Below are 20,402 nucleotides of genomic sequence, written 5' to 3'. Positions count from 1 at the left end.
CTTCACAAAGATCTCTTCTGTTCCAGCACAACGCAAAAGTTATGAATGTGGATTTTTAAATCACCTGCATGACTCAAATTCCAACTTTGCCACATTATCACTAAATGTGTGAATTTGGGCAAGTTCATTAACCTAAGCTTCAGTTTCCTTATCTGTAAAATGGGGATGGTAACCTCTACCTCAGAGTGGTGTTGTTAAAATTAAATGAGATGATGCCTTGGAACATTTAGCATATGTCGGGCTCCTAGTATGTGCCCCATGAGCGACAGCTGTTAACACTGTCTTTATTAATGACCACGATCATCTCTCCAGGAAGTGTTTCTGCACTGCCGGGTTCTCGTCTGTGGAATGCTGGACGAGCGCTCCCGCTGTGCCCAGGGTTGCCACCGGCGAATGCGTCGTGAGGCAGTAGGAGAGGACCCTGCTGGTCTACAGAGCCAGATGCTGACTGGCGGCCCGATCAGCATCAACTGGGAGGACTAGGTCATCCTAACAACTCTAGCCAGCTTCCAGTGGCCCCCCTCTTTGGAGCTCCTCCCCACGTCCTCTGAGAACATCAGCCAACCTCCTGGAGCACCTAACCTCTTTAAACTTCACGTTGTGAGTTTGGACAAACTCCCAGAAGCGACTCACTCTGATTCTGGTCCACCAGGTCGGCACAGGTCACAGCACTGCTGAACAACGTGGCCTGGGTGGGGTCTCACCCTCCTAAGTGAAAGCTAAGCTGTCACTCAGAAGGAAGCTTATCCCTTTTCCCTCATTTCTTTCCTACCATAAATACCTCGTGCATGATGTCATAGGACCACTAAAATCAGAAGTTGGATATAATATTTCAAGCTAGAAACCTTAAGAAAAAGTAGTTACTGAAATTATGACTTTAAATACCCAGTGATACCTTAAATATGTAAAAAACAAACCCTGAAATTTCAATTCAAATACAGACTAGATTGGGAAGTTTATAAATAAAACAGTATGTAATTAAAAATTAAATTTTGTTTTTCTCTTGCATAACATTTTCTTTCGATATTTTTATATTGCCTTAAGTGAAATATTTTCACTTAATAAATATGAATAAGTTTATTGACATGTATATAAGTGCTTCAATGACTAAACTGTAACAAAATTGAAGTTTGGTATCATATACACTGTTATTTGGTATTCTATGTCTTCAGAACAATAAGACAATAGAAAAAAGTATAAAATTTTACCATACTCTATTTTGTAGGTGCTTAATAAATTTTATTGAAATAAATATAATAAACAAAGATAGATTTTATCTGCAGCTAAATTCAATTTCTTAATATGCCACTTAATTTTATGGCTGTACATAAGATCAGAAAAACAGTCTTTCCTCTTTTTCTTTTTAAAAGTTGCTACAGTTGACAATTCTTAATAGTACCAGTGAAATTAACAAAAGGTAGGGAAAGGAGAAAATTATTTAGATCAGAGGTCAGCAAATTTTTCCGCAAAAGGCCAAGTGGTAAACATTTCAGGCTCTCGGGGCCATACAGTCTTTGTCACAACTACTCAACTCTGCTGTTGTGGTGCAAGAGCAACCGTAGACAGTATGTAAACAAATGTGAGCATGGCTGTGTTCCAATAAACCTTCACAGAAACAGGTTTTCGGCTGGGTTTGGCCCCCAGGACTTAGTTGGCCAATTCCTGATCTGGATTAGTGGCCTTCAGCCCTCGCTGTGCATCAGAATCACCTGAGAAGCATTTATAAAATACCAGTATGCAGGCATCACCCCCACAGAGATTCTTTATTGGTTTCTTCTGAATGGTCTTCAAGTGATTCTAAGCCATAGTCAGGGTTGAGAAGCACGAATTAGGGAATGGCCATTTGTCTCTCACTCCCTGCAGGTGGGAGGGACTTTTCCTAGCTATCGACACTGGTAACTCTCACCGAGTGTGTCTCAGATCTGAGCATGACTCTAACACTACTTAGTTACTGGGAATACCAACAGGGGTTGGTCACTGGAGGGAAAAAATGGAATCTCAGAGACTTAATTCCATCCAACCTTCACCTCCATTGGCCTTAATCAGGTAAGCCTCTGACCTTGTCCACCGGCTTTTCTCTCTTCAGCACCAGTGGGAATAATTGTTGTCATCAGTGGAACTTAACCAGGTTGGGTTCTGGTCTCTTCTAAGTAAAATGGAAGCATATGGTGATCATGGAATTCATTCATCTCTTTTCAAGTGTTCTAAAAAGTACACTTTATTAAATGTGAGATGCTTACTGGCTGGCAACTGAAACATGGGCCAGAGGAAAGTCATTCCTCCCAAATGGTTGGATTCCCCAAAATGTCACTTATGAATATAATTGTCAGGTCCAGGAATTGCAGGGTTTGCTTGTATTTTAGTCTTTAAGCTAAGAACTGAATTTCCAGGCAAACGTGTCTTGGTTGGAGAGACCAGTGTTAAAGTGAAGGGTAGCCTTCAAATCACTCTGTGTCTTTCTTCAATTTTCCTCCAAGGATAGGACTCCCTTTCCAGCTGTAGAACGGTGTTCCCTTTCACCTGCTTTGTGGTATCCAAACTGATGGAAGAAAAGATGAGACACCCGTCACACTGCCATCTCTGAGACTGACAGCTGTGCTGTCACTCAAAACCAGGAAGGAATCACCTTTTCCTCATAATTCTTCTTTCTCCTCTTCTGCACAGATGCAAGCTGCTCGCTGACTGTTCATAAAGGGTCGGCAGCCCAAGGTCCATACAGTATTGAACACAGTGTCAGCCAGAGAATCACAGGCTACTTGAAAAAGATGAAAAGAAATATAAAGGTTAACACTGAGTAATTTTGAAGAGGCAACGTATTTCCAAGAATGACATGATACCAGAGGAAAGCAGAGACAGTAGTCCAAATACAGAATTAAAAGGAAGAGCATATGTTTCAGAGAAGCTTTTTCAAAAAAGCGGTCATCCAATTAAAGACCTAACTAAATGGAAAACCATTCATGTAAACATAATTTGGTTAAGATGTCAATATCCTCTCATTGGTCTACATATTCAACAAAAGCCCTTTTGAAATTCCAGCTGCCATTTCTTGTAGCAATTGACAAGCCGATCCTAAAATTCGTATGGAAATGTAAAGGGTTCAGAATATCTAAAACAATCTTGACAAAGAAGAATTCTGACTTCAAAATTTACTACCAAATGACAGTAATCAAGACAGTATGGTACTGGCATAAATCAATAGAATAGAACTGAGACTCTAGAAATAAGTCCTTACATTTATGGTAAATTGATTTTTTGACAAGGGTGCGAAGACAATTTAATGTAGGAAAGAACAGGGTTTTCAACAAATGGTGCTAGAACAACTGGACATCCACATAGAAAAGAATGAACCTGGACTCCTTTCTTACACCATACACAAATATTAACTCAAAATGGATCATAGACCTAAATGTAAGAACTAAAGCAATTATACTCTTAGAGGAAAACATGAGTAAATCTTTGAGACCTTGTATTAGTCAAAGCCTTATTACGTATGACACCAAAAATATGAGTGACAAAAAAATAAATTGGACTTAATCAAAATTTAAAACTTTTGTGCTACAAATAGTACCACCAAGAAAGTGAAAAATCAACCAAAAAATGGAAGAAAATATTTGCTAATCGTATATCTGATAAAGGACTTGCATCTAGACTATAAAGAACTCTTACAACTCAATAATAAAAAGATAAATAATAACCCAATTTAAAAAGATAAAGGATCTGAAAAGACATTTCTCCCAAGCACATATGTAAAGGCCAATAAGTACATAAAAAGATGCTCAACATCATTAGCTGTCAGGGAAATGCAAATCAAAACCACAATGAGATACTACTTCACATGCACCAGGGTCTATAATCAAAAAGACAGATATAACAAATGTTGGTGAGGATGTGGAGAAATTGGAGCCTTTATAAATTGCTGGTGGGAATGTAAAATGATAAAGCTACTTTGGAAAACAATTTGGCAGTTCTTCAAAAAGTTAAACATAGAATTATCATTTAACCTAGCATTTCCTTTCCTATACACCCAAAAGAAATAAAAACCTGTGTCCCACAAAAAATTGTGCCTAAACATTCATAGCAGCATTATTCTTAATAGCCAAAAGGTAGAAACAACCCAAATATCCATCAATTGATGAATAAAGAAAATATGTTACAGCTATATAGTGGAATATTATTCAACAATAAAAAGGATACTGATACATTCTACCACATGGATAAACCTCACTAAGTGAAAGAAATCAATCACAGAGGACCACATATTGTGTGATTCCATTTATATGAAATGTCTGGAATAGGCAAATCTACAAAGGCAAAAAATAGATTAGTGGTTGCCTTGAGCTGGCAGGGGGAGGTTCGGGGAGGGACTGCTAATGGCTATGGAGTTCCTTTTGGAAGTGATGAAAATGTTCTAAAGTTGATAGTGGGGTTGATTGCTTAGCTGGGAACATGTTTTAAAAGGATTTAAATGGGTGAATTGTACGTGAATTGTAGCTCAATAAGCCTGTTTCAACAACAACAACAAAATGAATGATCAGGGTGCTCCAAGCGGAGGGAACTGCAGGGGCAGGAAGGTATGGGCTATCAACCCAAGAAATTTGGAATGGCAGGAGTCTGGAGAGAAATCAGGAATTACCAAGATGACACCAGAGAGCTAGGCTAGGGCTGAATCAGAAAGGGCCATGGATGTCATACTACGGATTTTGGATTTCATCCTTAAGGAGGAGGAATCTATTGAGTAATTTAAACTGAGGGTGGAGATGATCAGATTCATATAAAACTTCTGTAGAAATACATCTGGTCTCAATGGGGAGATAGATTGGGTGGAGCACAGAGACTGGGTTCATTTACAGTAACCAGGCAAGTGGGATATCAAAGAGATATTTAGGAGCAATATCAATATGGCATTGCTTGGAGGAAGTACCTTGACCTGACCCTCGATCAGCACCAGGTACTTTTTCACCCTTTGTAGAAACAGAACAGAATGATGCCCCCTCTGACAGGGCCCCGTGAGTCAGCCACACTGTCAAGCCCTCACGCCTGCGCTTCAGGACGGCACTCTAGACATTGACCTATGAACAAGGTCCAAGAGTCTTTCTGCTGCTGATACTCTCTGGGGCGAGGAGCCAGTTTTTTATAAAACTGAATTTTAACTTTTACCATCTAAAAATATAAAATGCTAATGCAAGGATATAATACTCTGGCTTCAGAAGCTGAAAGATTAAAAACTATTCCTAAGGTAAATTATTAATAGGGAAATGAGATTAAAGAGGCCGTGCTAAAAATTGGGTAGTAAAGCAGTTGTTTAAAATAATTATAATCAAGTGTATACAGACCTTTGCACAAAAAAAAACAGAAGAGGTTTTTTGAATTCTTACTGTGACTGAAAACAAAATAAGAAAAAAGGGCTTAAGCTGAACCAAGTGGTCCTATACAGAATAACTCCTGATACGGAAAATTATTTAACCGTGGAATGGATGACCCAAGCCAGTTGGGCAACTCTTTCCCCAGTCTTCAAGGATAGATTTTTATTTCTCTGGGAACGCGTTGGTGTGGTCCTTTCCATCGGGAGTGATGCCAGCCTCTCATGGGCAGGACAGCAAGAACTTTAGTGAAAAGTGCCCAGAATCTTCCTCCCCCATTTCCTGCATTGGTCACAGTGTTCCATAAGGAACGGCCAGTGAGCTCTGACGAGCTCTTTGAATAAAGGGGCTCTGGCTACAGCTCTGTGTGAAAACAGGAACAAAACTCCCTGCTTGCAAGTACGTGCCCTTAAGATACCTACCTTCCACGTTGGAGACAAAGCCCAGACTCCGCTTAAGGTCAGAGCAGATTGAGTGGAGACACCATCGGAATTTCGCGTCACAGCGATACTTGTTGGCACCACAAGTGTCATAACAGACATCCAGCTGGTTGCAGCACTTGGTCATTGCTGGAATGCCCAAGTCCATCTGGGGAAGAGTGAAGGGGGGAAAAGGAAGGGAAGAAAATGCCACGTTCAGGCTAAGACCTTAGGCAACCCTGTCCACCTAGTTATTAGTAATAAGTAGCCAATCTCAAATTCCTGTTGCATATTCAGATCAATTCAGAAACATCAGTGACTGTAGAATAATACATCAGACTGAGGGTCACAGGATGCTAAGCTTTAGTTGTTATTTAGTTATTAGTGTTAGTAACTCTGGTCTGTTTCTAATTTTTTTTTTTTTTAGATTTTAGTAATTTTCAAATTTGCAGGCTGCTACAATAAAGAAAGTAGAGACCAGAAGGGTAGTCAAGAGGGCAGAGCTACAGGAGTTCCAAATTCAATTAAAACTTAAGTTAATATTTCCATGTGAATTTTATTTGAGCAAAGGATTCCAAGGCTAAGAAGTATAAAAAAATTCAGCCTCAGTTCATCAAGAGATCACCAGCACCCCACACAGCACTGTTTTCAGGGTGTGTGTATGTGTCTGGGTGTGTCGGGGAGGAGGGTGGGGTGTAGAACACAACAGTTCCTGGCCACAAGGGGACTATGGTCAAACCAAACCACATCTCTGTCTCTCTCTCTCTCTCTCACACACACACACACACACACACACACACACACACACACACACACACACACACACACACGCATGCTTACTCATCATTCTATAAGCAACTGCAAATGTTGTGGCACAAACTGAGTAAGTTCATAGAATGCCACAAGTAGAGTTATCAAATAGACATTTTTTCTGAGAGTGTTTTAGAAGAAGATTGAGAGAAGATTAGTAGAAAGGAGGGTAGACTTAGAATGTAGTAGATAGAGAAAGGAAATAATGAGCAAATCATATGTGAGCAAGTCAATTTGCTTAGTTTCAAAGGTCTTAGGGAATATATAAGCACGTAAACATTTATGTGTATATGTGTGTGTGTTTGCATAACTTTTTTAATTAAGGAGAAGGGCCTTGACTTCCAAAGTAACTGGTTAGATTTGATAAAGAACCTTGAACAAGGAAGGGAGATGATAAAAACAGTGATTAAGGAAGAGTAATCATTCTGTGGTATATAAAATAGATGGGAACACAGTGGGCCTGGATGTAGGTAGAGCATCTTAGAGTCCTTTGCAATTTTGCTGATTCTATAGACTTGGACTTGGATGGAAGCTGTAAAAATCTGGTTTCAGAGTATGGATAGGAATTGATTAACCATTGATTATATTAATAGATCCTTTCCATTTGGGTGTCCTTAGGTATTCTGTTATTTAAATTTTTATTCCAAGGCCACCTAAAGCAGAATATGAACTTTAGCAGTTTAAAATGCCCTTTTAAGCAAGAAAACATTATTATATTAAGAGATAATATAGGCAAAAGCCTGGGCTCTGCAATTCTGGGTAAATTGCCAGAATCTGGAATACCTAAACTATTTTGCCTATTTCTCACCCCCAAAACTAAGAATACATCACAACAGAGGCAACTGAGAATTCACTGAGCTCTTATTCACTTCAACTAAACCAGAAATTTTTGAACTGTTGTGGTTCTAAGTATTAGAATGCATATCATTTCCATAGCTACTAAATTGATATAAAGTAAAATATATTGCCTGAAAATATGTGGTTTCTCTAAAATAGGTACATAGTCGAAAGGATTATCTTTCTTCTGTGCCCATCCACACATTGATGATATGGACAAGGTGAAGCACACAGTTGGGAAGGTTGTGCAATGCACAAGAGCACCACATCTAAGACATTACGTATCACCTTCCCCCAAGACATTATAGATTTACATATTTATTTTAAATATCCAGCAATGACAGTCAAGTTTCTTTTCCTAACAAAATAAGTAGATTAAGATACATTTCTGACAGATGGAAGAAAATTATCTTGAGGAAAGGGGACTCTTTTTACAATTTGCACAAAAAATGCCATATGAGTGAGTGGTATTTTAATTAGAAGAATAAGCATTGTGCCGCTTAGAAACTTATTGTAAAGTAAGATCTTTGAATCAGCAGAAGAGTGAAGTTTAGTCTTATTAAGACACAATTCAAAGTTAGAGCTTAGATATGGCTTTGAATTAACTATCTACGTTTAAATGAAATCTCTTTTCTAAAGTGAAGAAGGTAAAAAGGCTTCTAAGAAGTCTTAAATTAATTCATTACTTGTTTTTAGCAGAGGCCAACAGTTTGAGAAAGGGTCCATGGTGTGCGAAGCAGGAAGCAGCTGTGTGTGTGTGTGTGTGTGTGTGTGTGTGTGTTTGCAGATTCTGTGATGTCAATACTCCACACATAGCTGATTTGATGCTGTCAGTGTGAAGTCAGCCACTTGCGAAAGTCATGACCATATAACAATCAGCTTTCACTGGCCAGTCCCAGCCGGCTCCAGCACATCACTGGAATAGCTCATTAATTCAGATAAATCAAGCTTGTCAGATCTATTTCAAATTCAGTTATGTTTTGATACCCTAATTTTGGATGATGTTTTCAGTGGTGATTTCAAAGTTCTGATCCACTACTAAGGGCTTAACTGAGGGACAGCTGCCTCTAAGAAAAGGAAATCAGATATTTCTTTGAAAGTTCTCTCCTTTCCCCCGTATCCAATTTATTAATAAAATCCCTAATTATATTGTTCAACTAGATTCCATAAACTATCACTTCCATCAGTGATGACTCTCTGATTACTCTTAGTTAAAACCAATCAACCAGGGTGGTAATGGTGGTGGTACATACACTTTCCGGTACCTTGAGACCCAGGAAATAGGAGCTGCAGCCATTGGGCTCCTGAGGCTTGTAGCCGGGTCTGGGCATTGGTGCCTTTCCTAGCAGGAGAAAGAGAAGCAGGAAGAAATATTTAGAAATCAAGCACTAAGGAACATTCATCAAATTAAAATTTTCTAAAAGCATATTCCATTTTTCCTTTAAAAGTCACTGTTCCTCACATACAAATGAGGCAATGATGATGATGATGATGTCATAACAGAATAATAACCTTCAGACAAGCTTGGCATTTTTCTCCTAATCACAAAGAATTCCACGAGCATGTATTTACTAACAGTTCTAACACTTCTTAAGGGCCTTACTTTGAAGCTAAAGGCCGTTGCAAAACCAAACTGAAACTCAAGGTTCCTCATTCCTCTGAACACTGTAAGACCACACACCTCACACAGAACGAGCAGAACTATCTGCTCAGACACTTAAGGAATGGGAAGTGTTACAGTGCCACAAACGTGTTTAGGATTAACCTGAAGGAAGTTTAACAAGATTCCATGCTGCAGGAGTTACAGCAAAAAAGAAAACAAAAACAAAAACAAATAAGGTTCCATAAATGTAGACAAGCATTATTGACCAAAGAGCAAAGAAAACATCCTGATGCAATATTTTAGGCATTTCTCTCATAGAACTAAGCAGAAAGAATCTGAAAAGCTTTGCATTTCTTGGTTTTATGATCTTACAAAGTGTAGAGACAAGCTTTGTCAGTTGTATCAATGGCAGTCATCATAGGTGAAGATAACCTTGACCTGAGATTACCACAGGACAGTCATCCGCCTTGGGTATTTTATCCCATTATCCAGAAAAGGAAAATGGAGCTAAGAGGTTGTGTGACTTGCTACCATCATACAGTAAGCTGGGGAAATAGGATACAAATTCAGATTTCCTGTTGGTCTCCAAAGTCCATGTTCCTTCACCACATCTCTGCCTCTGTTTAGGAGATGCAAGACCTAGCATAAAACTGGGGAACTATCTTGAGAATAATTAATCCACAGAGTGAGGCACCAGGAAGTTCTCTTTTCTTCCTTTCCTTTAATCTTCTTCTACCAGGTATTTATTTTTAATTATTTTGTATCATGAAATATTTCAAAACTAAAGAAAAGTCAGAGAAACTTTTGTACCCACTGTGCAAACATAATAAATGTTAACATTTGCCAAACTTGCTATAAATATTTTTCTATTTAATTAAATGTTACAGTTCAGGTTCAGGGAAAGTTGAAGCCCCTTTGCACCCCATCTTTAATATCTAGATACTAAGTTTATGTGTGAAAGTCCTCCTTCTTTATTATTTCTTAAAATCGTCTTGATCATTGTTGGATCTTTACTCTTGCATGAGAATTTAGAGTCAACTTAGTAAATTCTACAAGAAATATTGTCAAGATTTTGATTGAAAATCCATTGAATGTACACATGAGTTTGGAGAAAACTGCCTTCCTGAGGATATTCAGTCTCCCCAAATGTGGGCACAGCATAGTGTCTACTTAGGTCTTCCTGGATATCCTTCAATAGGGTGTTGCAGTTTTCCCCATATATTATATCTCCTATATACCTATATTATTCAGATCCTTAAACAAGATAGACTATCTCATAAAAATCCAGAAGTAAGGATCAGAAGGCTGCCATGGCAAATCCTCACTTTTCTGGAACCCAGGCTGCTTCGAGCTTTCAGCTCTGCCGGCCCTAGACTATAGCCCTGGCTCTCCTGGTCCAAGATCAACACATCTATATCACCAGCAGGAGAATGGAAGGAGCTAGACAGGTCCAGCCTCTCTCTTCAACAAACACACTCTAGCGTGTACATCACCTCCTCTTACTTCCCTTTGGCCAGACCTTAATTAAATGGCAACACTTAGTTGCAAAGGTGGGCTAGGAAATGAAGTAGGCAGCCAAGAGCCCAGCTAAAAACTGGAAGGAGGGGTTTATTACTATAGAAAAGGGGAAGAATTGACATTACAGGACAATAAACAGTTTCTGCCACAGTACATTTGGGTATTTGTTACTGTGATACAACATGCGATGTGAGATTGTGGTCCAAGATGGCACCAGTGACCCCCAGTTCCTAGTATCCATATGCTCGAGTATTGTCCCAAGAGAATACTGCAGAAGTGGAGGTATGTTGCTTCTAAGATTAGGCTTTAAAAGGCTGTGACTTCTGTCTTGGGTTCTCTCTCTCTCATCATTCATTCTGGGGGAAGTTTTGTCATGAACAGCCCGATGGCAAGGCCCGTGTGGCAAAAAACTGAAGCCTCCAGCCAACACCGAATGGATTGAACACGAGATCCTCCAGCCCCCGGCATCTCTGCAGAGATGGCGGCATCAGCTGGGAGCCTGACCCTCAGCTTATGAGAAACTCTGAGCCAGAACTGCCCAGCAAAGCCACTCCAGGATTCCTGGAGTGTGGGGTATAATGTTTGCTATTTTAAGCAGCTAAGCTTCAGGCTAACTTGTTATTCAATAATATGTAACTACTGCAGTTATTATTATGATTGGATCTCTTTTTTCATTACATCTTTTTCTATGACAGCTTTATTGAGCTATAATTCATATCATACATTCACTCATCTAATGTGTACAATTCAATTGTTTTAGCGTATTCACAGAGTTGTGCAACCATCACTGCAATCTAATTTTAGAACATTTCTGTCATCTCAGAAAGAAACCCCATACCTATTAGTAATCACTCCTCATCTCCCCAGCCCCAGGGAGCCCCTTCGTATAAATTAAATCATACAACATGTGGCCTTTTGTGTCTAGCTTCTTTCATTTAGTGTACTGTTTTCATGGTTCATCCATGTTGTAATATATATCAGTACTTAAGTTCTTTTCATTGTCCATTGTATAGACATACCACATTTTGTGTATCCATTCATCATTCGATGGACTTTGTATTGTTTTCACTTTCTGGCTATTATGAGCAATACTGCTACAAATCTTTGTATACAGGTTTTTGTGTGGACATATATTTCATTTCTCCAAAAAGTGGAATTGCTGGATCCTATGGTAACTCTGTTTAACATTTTGAGGAATTTCCAGACTGTTCTCCAAAGTGACTGCACCATTTTACATTCCTGCCGGCAATGTATGAGGATTCCAATTTCTCCATATCCACACTAACTGGATATTATCTGTCTTTGATTTATAGCCATCCTAGTGGGTGTGAAGTGTTTCATGGTGGCTTTGATTTGTATTTCCCTAATGATTAATTATGTTGAGCATCTTTTCATGTGGTTATTGGCCATTCATATAGTTTCTTTGGAAAAATGTCTATTCAAATCCTCTACCCATTCTATAATTGAATTTTCTTTTTACTGTTGAGTTGTGAGAGTTCTTTATATATTCTAGAAACAAGTGCCTTGTCATATTTGCAAATATGTTTTTCTCCCATTCTGTGGGTTGTCTTTTCACTTTCTTGGTGATGTGTCTATTTTCTATTTTTATTAAGGTGAAATTCACATAAAATCAACCAACTTAAATTGCACATTCACAATGTTGTGCAGCCATCACCTTTAGCTAGTTCAGAAACATTTCATAACCCCCAAAGTAGACCTTGTGCCCATGAAGCAGTCATTTCCTGTCTCAGTCAGTTTGGGCTGCTATAACAAAAATACCATAGACTGGATGGCTTAGACAACAGAAATTTATTCCTCACAGTTCTGAAGACTGGCGATTCCAAAGTCAGGGTGCTACAGATACAGTGTCTGCTGAGAGCCCTCCTCCTGGTTTGCAGATGACCACAGTCTTTTTGTTGTGTCTTCGCAAGGCAAAGAGAGAGCTCTAGTCTCTTTCTCTTCATAAAAAAGAGTGATTACTGCCTGATCATGGGGGCCTTACCCTCAAGATCTCATCTAAACCTAATTACCTCCCAAAGGTAATGAGGGAGGTAATACCTGATAATACCATCCCACTGGAGGTTAGGGTTTCAACATACGAATTTCAGGGAGACACAAACATACAGTCCACCACACTCCCAACTTTCCCTCCCCCAAGCACTGGCAAACACTAATCTGCTTCCTGTCTCTATGGATTTACCTATCTGGACATTTCAAATGAATGGAATCATACAATGTGTAACATTTTGTGACTGCCTTCTGTCACTTAGCATAACGTTTCCAGGGTCCATCTAGGTAGTACTACGTATCAGTACGGCTGACTCATATTCTATTCTAGGGATATGCCACAGTTTGTTTATTCATCCATCCATCCATAGGCATTTGTATTGTTTCCACCTTTTGGCTATTGTGAATAGTGATGCTATGAACAAATGTGTACAAGCAATTGTTTAAATATCTATTTTCAGTTCTTTTAGGTGTATACATAAGGAGTGGAATCACTGGATCAGATGTTAATTCTACGTTTTACTTTTTGAGGAAACCACAAACTTGTCCATATCAGCTGCACCATCTTACGTTCCCACCAGCAGCGCACAAGGGTTTCAGATTCTCCTCATCCTCACAGTTTCACTCCAGTACATCTAGATGGATTATTTCCCCTTATCCTGCTTGGGGCAATCTGAAGACTTGGGTTCCTTCACCTCTGGAAAATTTGCAGCCACTGTCTGAATATTCTTTTTTCCTTATTTTCTTTATCTTTTTTTTTTTTTCTCCTGGGCCTCTTATTACTGAATGTGGAATCTTTTTTATCCGGCCCCTTGTGTATCTTCACTTCTCTTTCAACTTTTTCATTTTTTCCTTTCTCTGTACTGAATTCTGGCAAGCTTCATCAAATCTGTTAATATTTTCCATTTTACTAATTCTCTCTAGATTCTATTTATTTAACCTATCCACTGAGGTTTTTCTTTCAACAACTATAATTTTCATTTCATAGAATTCTATTTGGCTTTTCTTTTAAATTGTACTTCCATTTTCCATTGAGTTGTGGGTTTTTAAAAAATTATGTTTTTATTCCTCCTTTTATTTCTTTAATAATTTGCAATATTCTTGTTATATTATTTCATTACCTCCAGTCCTTGGGATGCTAAGTCTCTCGTTTTTGTCTACTGACTTTCCCTCGTAGAGGACTATCTGTTCACCTGGTGTGTAATTTCTTAGAAAGAGCTCGTCTTCAGTAGGACTTGTTTTTCTGAGGACGTTCCTGTGCCCTGGGTCGTGTGACTACAGAGGAGTTTCTCCATTGCTTTTGCTGTGGCTCTTAGAGTCTCAAGATACTTGACACACTGGTATTTGTGTTTATTGCTCAGCTTAGGACACTCACACCAGGCTGACTGTGTAAATTCAAATCCCTCCCCTATGTGTAGAATATGCCTGGGTGGTGATTTTTGGGTCCTTGTTCTTTATTCCCCCTTTAGCCCCAGGTAGATGGACAGGGTCCTTGCTACTTCCTGGGAATACTGGGTAGAACTTTTCTAATCCCTTTTAAACAGACTCGGCAGCTCCTCAGGCTCTGAGCATTATGGGGCCGTTTCAATTCCAGCTTCCCAGTTCTTACAGGTGAAGGTTACTTTCCGTCTCTTTGCATGTGCATGAAAATCCCATCCTCAGTCCCTGGAGTCTACAGACATTCCCAACCGGAAACCCCGAGGGTCACTGCAGCAGCGGCTCTCCACTTTTGGCGTTTAGTTTCTCTTCATTCTGGAACTTGAAGATTTCTTTTTATTTCATTCTAGCTTGTGTGTGTGTGTGTGTGTGTGTGTGTGTGTGTGTGTGTGTGTGTGTGTGTGTGTGTGTGTGTAGCACTAGGGATGAAGGAATGGGTAGAGTGGATTAAATAATATTAGTAATCAAATTACACATATGAAAATAACCACACTCTGCCATACTATTAAATGTCTCTTGGAGGTAAGATTATGATGATTTTTTTTCCCTTCACGTTGTTCTTTTACAAATGTCCTACATACACTACCTTTATAGACATTGGGAAAAAATTTTAAATGAAGAAACAAATGTCTAAATTTGATAATGAAACTTCTTCTTAACAGCTGTGCTGGAAAAGGGCATTTGCAGCAGGTACAGTACCGTTCCTTGGGTTATTCTTTGCCCTTTTTGCACTTGGTAACTCACACAAGATAAAACTCTGATGTTCCCGTTTGAAAGATAATTGAATAGAACGTCTATCCAGCCTGCTGTGGTGAAGGTTTTTCTTTATTTTATTTAATGTTTTTTTGTTAACTAAAGAAATGCTGTTTTAGGCTGGATGTGGTAGCTCATGCCTGTAATCCTAGCACTCTGGGAGGCCGAGATGGGAGGATTGCTGGAGCTCAGGAGTTCGAGACCAGCCTCAGCAAGAGCGAGACCCCGTCTCTACTAAAAATAGAAAGAAATTAGCTGGGCAACTAAAAATATATAGAAAAAAATTAGCCGGGCATAGTGGCGCATGCTTGTAGTCCCAGCTACTCGGGAGGCTGAGGCAGGAGGATCGCTTGAGCCCAGGAGTTTGAGGTTGCTGTGAGCTAGGCTGACGCCACGGCACTCACTCTAGCCCGGGCAACAGAGCGAGACTGTCTCAAAAAAAAAAAAAAAAAAAAAGGCTGTTCAGAAATTAAACTTGAAGTGTAAGTTTTAAGAAAAAAGGTGATGGCTTGAGTCTAGGCAGGAACATAAATCATTTGAAGATACCATGTCCTCAAATTATAGTTTGAGTAGTTTACAGTTTGGTGTTTTAAGTCTGGGCATCGATAATGTGCCATGTCCACACATCAGTTTTATGTCCTGGCTGGCTGTTCACAGGCGGGAGAAGCTGACAGCTTGATTCTGCAGTTCCGGAGCTGGCGAACGCCGGCCCGTGGCCCAGTCTGTCCCGCTGCCTGCCAGCTAGAGATGGTTCTTACGCTTGCAAATGGTTTGGGGGTGTGGGGGGCGTCAAAACAAGGATAATATGTGAAAATTATATGAAATTCAAATTTTAGTAACCATAAAAAGTTTCACTGGAACACAACCACACTCATTTATTATGTATTAGCTATGGCTGTCACAGAATAGCAGAATATTGTTATAATCTAGATGTGAGGATGGTTTTCTAATCAAGACAAAATTCAGAAGCCATAAAGGATGCGACTGACAGATTTCATCTCATAAAACTCCAAACCTTCTGAATAAAGTGAAATACCATAAAACACTTAGAAGCCACACTGAAGGGAGATTGAGGAGAAGAGTTAGCCATGAAACCCAAGAGTTCTACCTGCCGGCCGTGGATACTGCCTCCTGGGCCCACCCTTTTTTCTCTTTTGCCACAGGAAAGAGCAGTAAAAACTTCTGGGGCATCATGTCCCAGGTCAACAGTTATGTTTTGGGGGAGGGTGTGTCCATTCTCTGCACCCAGCTAGTTCGGCAAGGAGTCTGCATGCTTTATTTGGAATCTACACCCTATCTACCTCCAGAAATACTCAAATGTAGCATCAATGACACATTGATGGAACAAAACAGAACAGTGACAATTTTACTGAAGCAATGAACTCTGTTTCAGTCACTAAAACAGAGTAACCTACTGCATGAGGCAGGGTGGCTAACTTGTCCCTGGTTTGCCTGGGATTGTCCCTGTTTTAGTAGTGAAAGCCCCACATCCCAGGAACCCCCACCTTCTCCCTCAGGCCCCGCAAACTGGGAGGTTGGTCACCCTAATATGAGAACAATCTATCTGCCTCTAAGCCGGTGGCTGTTTTCTTTTGGGGGGCTAGGGATCCCCTCAAGAATCTAATGAAGGCTGTGAATTCTTTCCCTGCAGAAATATACAAACTCATAGGTTCATAAAATTTTGCTCTAAGATTTCAGACAGCTAAAGGGTCTCTTAGAAAAAAAGATTGATATTTAAAGATACTTTTAAGATGCTCTTTTTCTTGCAACTAAACCCAAGAAGAAATTCATCACAAGGTCCTCTTATTAAAGTGTGACGGTGTGGACAGTGTCTTCAATTCTTACGCAAACTCTGCTCCAGAGATCCTCCTCCAGAGACCTTTGTAAGGCAGAGAACACTTACATCATTGTCCCAGAAGCTGAGGGGCTATTGTCCAACCACTGGGATTTCTGGGATTTTTACATTTTGTGTTGAAAGAGAACTGGGAGAATCTGAATGCAGTTAACCTGTTCACTAGACTTTCTCATAACATTTATAAAATCTGTTTGGTACCTACTGTGCTCCACGTGTACCACTAATTCTTTATGTATGTTATCTTTAATGCTCACAGCAGCCTTGCAAGGTAGGTTTTATCAACATTATTTTCTTATATATGAGGAAACGAAGGTTGAGAGTGTTAGGTAACTTGTCAGAGATCACCAGCAATGGGATTCTCCCTCCAGATTCAAACCCATGATTTTTCCATTTCCAGTAGTCCTCACAGTTGTGTTCAAGGACCACCTGTTAAAAGTGCAGCTTGGCCAGGCGTGGTGGCTCACGCCTGTAATCCTAGCCCCCTGGGAGGCCGAGGCAGGTGGATCGCTCGAGGTCAGGAGTTCGAGACCAGCCTGAGCAAGACCCTGTCTCTACTAAAAATAGAAATAAAAATCATCTGGATAACTAAAAATATATATATACAAAAAATTAGCCGGGCATGGTGGCACATGCCTGTAGTCCCAGGTACTTGGGAGGCTGAGGCAGTAGGATCGCTTGAGCCCAGGAGTTTGAGGTTGCTGTGAGCTAGGCTGATGCCACGGCACTCACTCTAGCCCGGGCAACAGAGCGAGACTCTGTCTCAAAAAAAAAAAAAAGATTCTCAAGGGAATCTTGTTCGCATCCATGCAGACTCCTTAATGCCAGCTGCCATTGACACACTGAATATTTATATCCTGTTTACAGCCCAAACCTTTGGCAAGTACAGATTTTGTGTGTTGACATGAGAACAAATTACTTTAGATATGGGGAGCATGGGAAGCAATGTTGACACACTACTGTGGGCTACCCGCATACACACCCAGTTTTGCCTGACTGAGTAATTTAACCTGTGGGCTGAAGTTCTCTAAGAATGACAGCATAGAATAGTTCTCCTGCACCTTGGCTGCTCTTTGTAATCACCTGGGAGATGTTACAATACTGCTGTCTGGGGTCCAACCCACAGAAATTCTGATTTAATTCGTTTGGCTTCAGGAGTTTTTAAAGCACCCACCCCCACCCCCGTGATTCTGACACGTAGTCAAGTTAGAGAGCCACAGCTTTAAACAGTGGTAAGGACCTATCAAATGTAAAATATTTTCCTGTAGAACAGTGTTGCCCAATCTTTTTGGCACCAGGGACCAGTTTCATGGAAGACAACTTTTCCACGGATGGGGGGGTGCGGAGCTCAGGCAGTGATGCCCCCCGCCCCGCTTCCTAACAGTCCAAGGACTGGTAAGGGGTGGGGGTTGGGGACCCCAGCTGTAGACTGTTGCTAAAATGTTCCTTCTGATAAAACATCAGGACCACCTGGGAACTCTCAGAAATGCAAACCCTCTGGCCCCACCCCAGCCTGCCAATCAGAATCACTAGGGGTGGGGCCCTGCAATCTGGTTAAACAAGCCCTGCAGGGGCTTCGATGCACAGGTGAGTTTGAGAACCACTACTTTAAAGAGAGATGTGATGTAAAGCAAACTAAAAAAGAACAGAGACATAGTTAGGTATTAGGTGTTATCTGTTCAAAAGATTGCTTGATTCACTATCAGTTTGAGAAGATATTTTGTCTTGTTTGGGCAAAGCCTCCGGGTTCTTGGCTCCACGGGTTCCAAAGGTAACAGGGCTTAACTCCTTGTTTTCCTAAGTGTTTTCCAGGCCCCTCCTTGAGCAGGTTGCTTTGCACAAAGGGAGAGGCGTTGTTTGCCTTGCTGTCATCTCTCTGTTGACTATTCCTGGTCCACCAGTGGCGGTTCACATCCACCCTGCCCAGTCAGAGGCTCTACAGCTAAAATTTGCTGCAATCTTGAAATGCTGTTTTGCTGCAGAAGAAGGAAGAGGGTTTGGTTCTTGACTTCCTAAAACATTCCTGCTGCTATCCATTTGCTAAACCACAGACATTAGTCTCCTGTTGCCGCTAGGAAGGAGAACACCTGTGTTGATTCCAGTGCCTGGAGTGAGTTAACCCCTTTCCTGCCCCATCCATGCAAACTAGGTGAACATAGTCCAGTGACAAGGCCTCTGTATTTGTCAACCCACCTCAGACAAATACATGGTTTTGGGGTCCAGGTGGGTCCTAACAGACCAGGCTTTTTACCCTATGAAATGTTCACAAAGAAGATGCAGTGTCCTTGGTTTTTTTTTTAACCACATCTGTATGTGGTTAAAACTTCCATGCTGCAAAACACTTGGTTCTGGAGCAATGATTAACCATTATCTCCTGGTCACTCTAGCGCATAAGGAAGTGATTTGCCTGCTCAAAGATAAAAAGGGAGAGAGAGAGTTGCGGGGTGAGTCTGCGCGTAGCTTTTTTGTGTGTGTGTCTCTCTTGAAAGCTGAGTTTTATCTCTTGAGTGTTTGGAGATGTTTCTTAAGTGTGTTTTCTTGCTAGCCTAAACGGACTCATCATTTTCACTTCTAATCCTACGGTGGGACATTTGATAAACCATAAAACTAATGCTACATGATGATGGTGGAGCTTTGGAAAACACTTTCATCCGCTTTTGAAATTACACGGCGCCCCCAGCCCCGAGGTCCAAGGCTCTGCATGCTGCTCCCATCGTGTGAACTTTGAGCGCTCAGTGCAGGAAGAACTGGCACCAGGGACTTGACTGTGGCAGTAGGTAGCATTTCTTCCTGTGTCCCCTCTTTACCATCCGGCAAGGCAGGGGATCGGTGCTCCTACCTGCTCACAGTCCTACGTCTGTTCCTCTGGACACCTGGCCTGCCATTGCTGCTTGAGGCAGCGCGCTGGGACAGTCCCTCAGGAGAATCAGGCACATTGATGCCAATCAGAGACTGACATTTCTGGGGCGAAGGTGTGCACTGCACCAGGGGGAAAGGAGAATTTGTTTCTAGCTGAGCACAGAGCCACTGAGGACGCTGTTTCACCCCATGGTTGAGTCTTCTCTGAATATTCAGCTTCGGTTGTCATCCCTAGGAATGCCTCACCCTGCCTGTCCTTAAGTACCTGCCTCATGACAAACTCATTAAAATGGCCCCGGGGATGGCTTCCCAGACACAGTACAAGAAGCTCAGTGAAATCTGAGTGTAAGATAAACAATGACCGATTTGTCAGGATAAGCATGTCCCGAATATTTCATTGGATATACTTAGACTAATAACCCAATTGTTGTTTATTTGGATTTTGAATGTCCCTGGGCATCCTGCATTTTTATTTGCCAACTCTGGCAACCCTAAGAGGTGGACAACAGGAAAAGTGCATGGCAGACTGCGACCCTGCTGGGGCTGCGCACAGGTCCCCTGGAGCCAGTTTTTACGGGAAGAGAGGCGCACACTCACCGTATCGGCACCTGTACTGGCAGATTCCGTTCTTCCCTCCCAGAAGCTCCAGAAAAGAGTCAAAGTAGCCGTTGATGGATTCAAAGCTGCCTCGGATGTGCCGAAGGCCCCAGTCGGAGTAGGACTCCTCAGCCTCCGGGCTGGTGCCACTCTGAGCCAGGCCACTGCCCAGGCTGAGCCACAAAATCAAGAAGCCAGTGGCCAGCTTCATCCTGCGGCCAGGTAGGTAGAGTTCTCTCCTGAACTCCAGCCGGTTCCCAAGAAGTCCAGGTAAAAAACACCCCCCAGACCAGATGTCAGGCAGGACTGGGAAAGGGATTATCTGGAACATTCAATCTGTGTTCCCTAGA

General features: G+C 41.1%; 2 protein-coding genes across 5 annotated transcripts in view; one reads left to right on the top strand and one right to left on the bottom strand.

Moving 5' to 3' along the window:
• The window catches only part of OIT3 (oncoprotein induced transcript 3), a 25,277-nt gene extending 22,400 nt beyond the window's left edge, over window positions 1–2,877 (top strand). The window contains exon 9 of one of the 2 annotated variants that reach the window (XM_045569186.1): window positions 2,665–2,877. In XM_045569186.1, the coding sequence (XP_045425142.1) occupies window positions 2,665–2,682 (18 nt within the window). In that variant the 3' untranslated portion in view covers window positions 2,683–2,877. Of the gene's footprint in view, window positions 1–312; window positions 991–2,664 lie in introns of those variants that run through there. The other variant, XM_045569185.1, reaches the window with a different exon arrangement.
• On the bottom strand, window positions 2,203–20,402 carry PLA2G12B (phospholipase A2 group XIIB). Of its 3 annotated transcripts, none has more exons than XM_045569187.1 (4): window positions 20,053–20,402; window positions 8,680–8,768; window positions 5,783–5,948; window positions 2,203–2,755 (listed from the first exon to the last, which is right to left on the bottom strand). In XM_045569187.1, exons 1-4 carry the CDS (start codon window positions 20,381–20,383, stop codon window positions 2,634–2,636), a joined length of 708 nt encoding a protein of 235 aa, XP_045425143.1. In that variant the 5' UTR covers window positions 20,384–20,402; the 3' UTR covers window positions 2,203–2,633. The 3 variants fall into 3 exon arrangements, with proteins under 3 accessions (XP_045425143.1, XP_045425144.1, XP_045425145.1); XM_045569188.1 differs by having other exon boundaries at window positions 2,203–2,752; XM_045569189.1 differs by having other exon boundaries at window positions 8,692–8,768.

Source organism: Lemur catta, chromosome 14 (assembly GCF_020740605.2).
Source record: "Lemur catta isolate mLemCat1 chromosome 14, mLemCat1.pri, whole genome shotgun sequence".
NCBI lineage: Eukaryota > Metazoa > Chordata > Mammalia > Primates > Lemuridae > Lemur > Lemur catta.
This window is presented reverse-complemented; position numbering and strand designations above follow the sequence as displayed.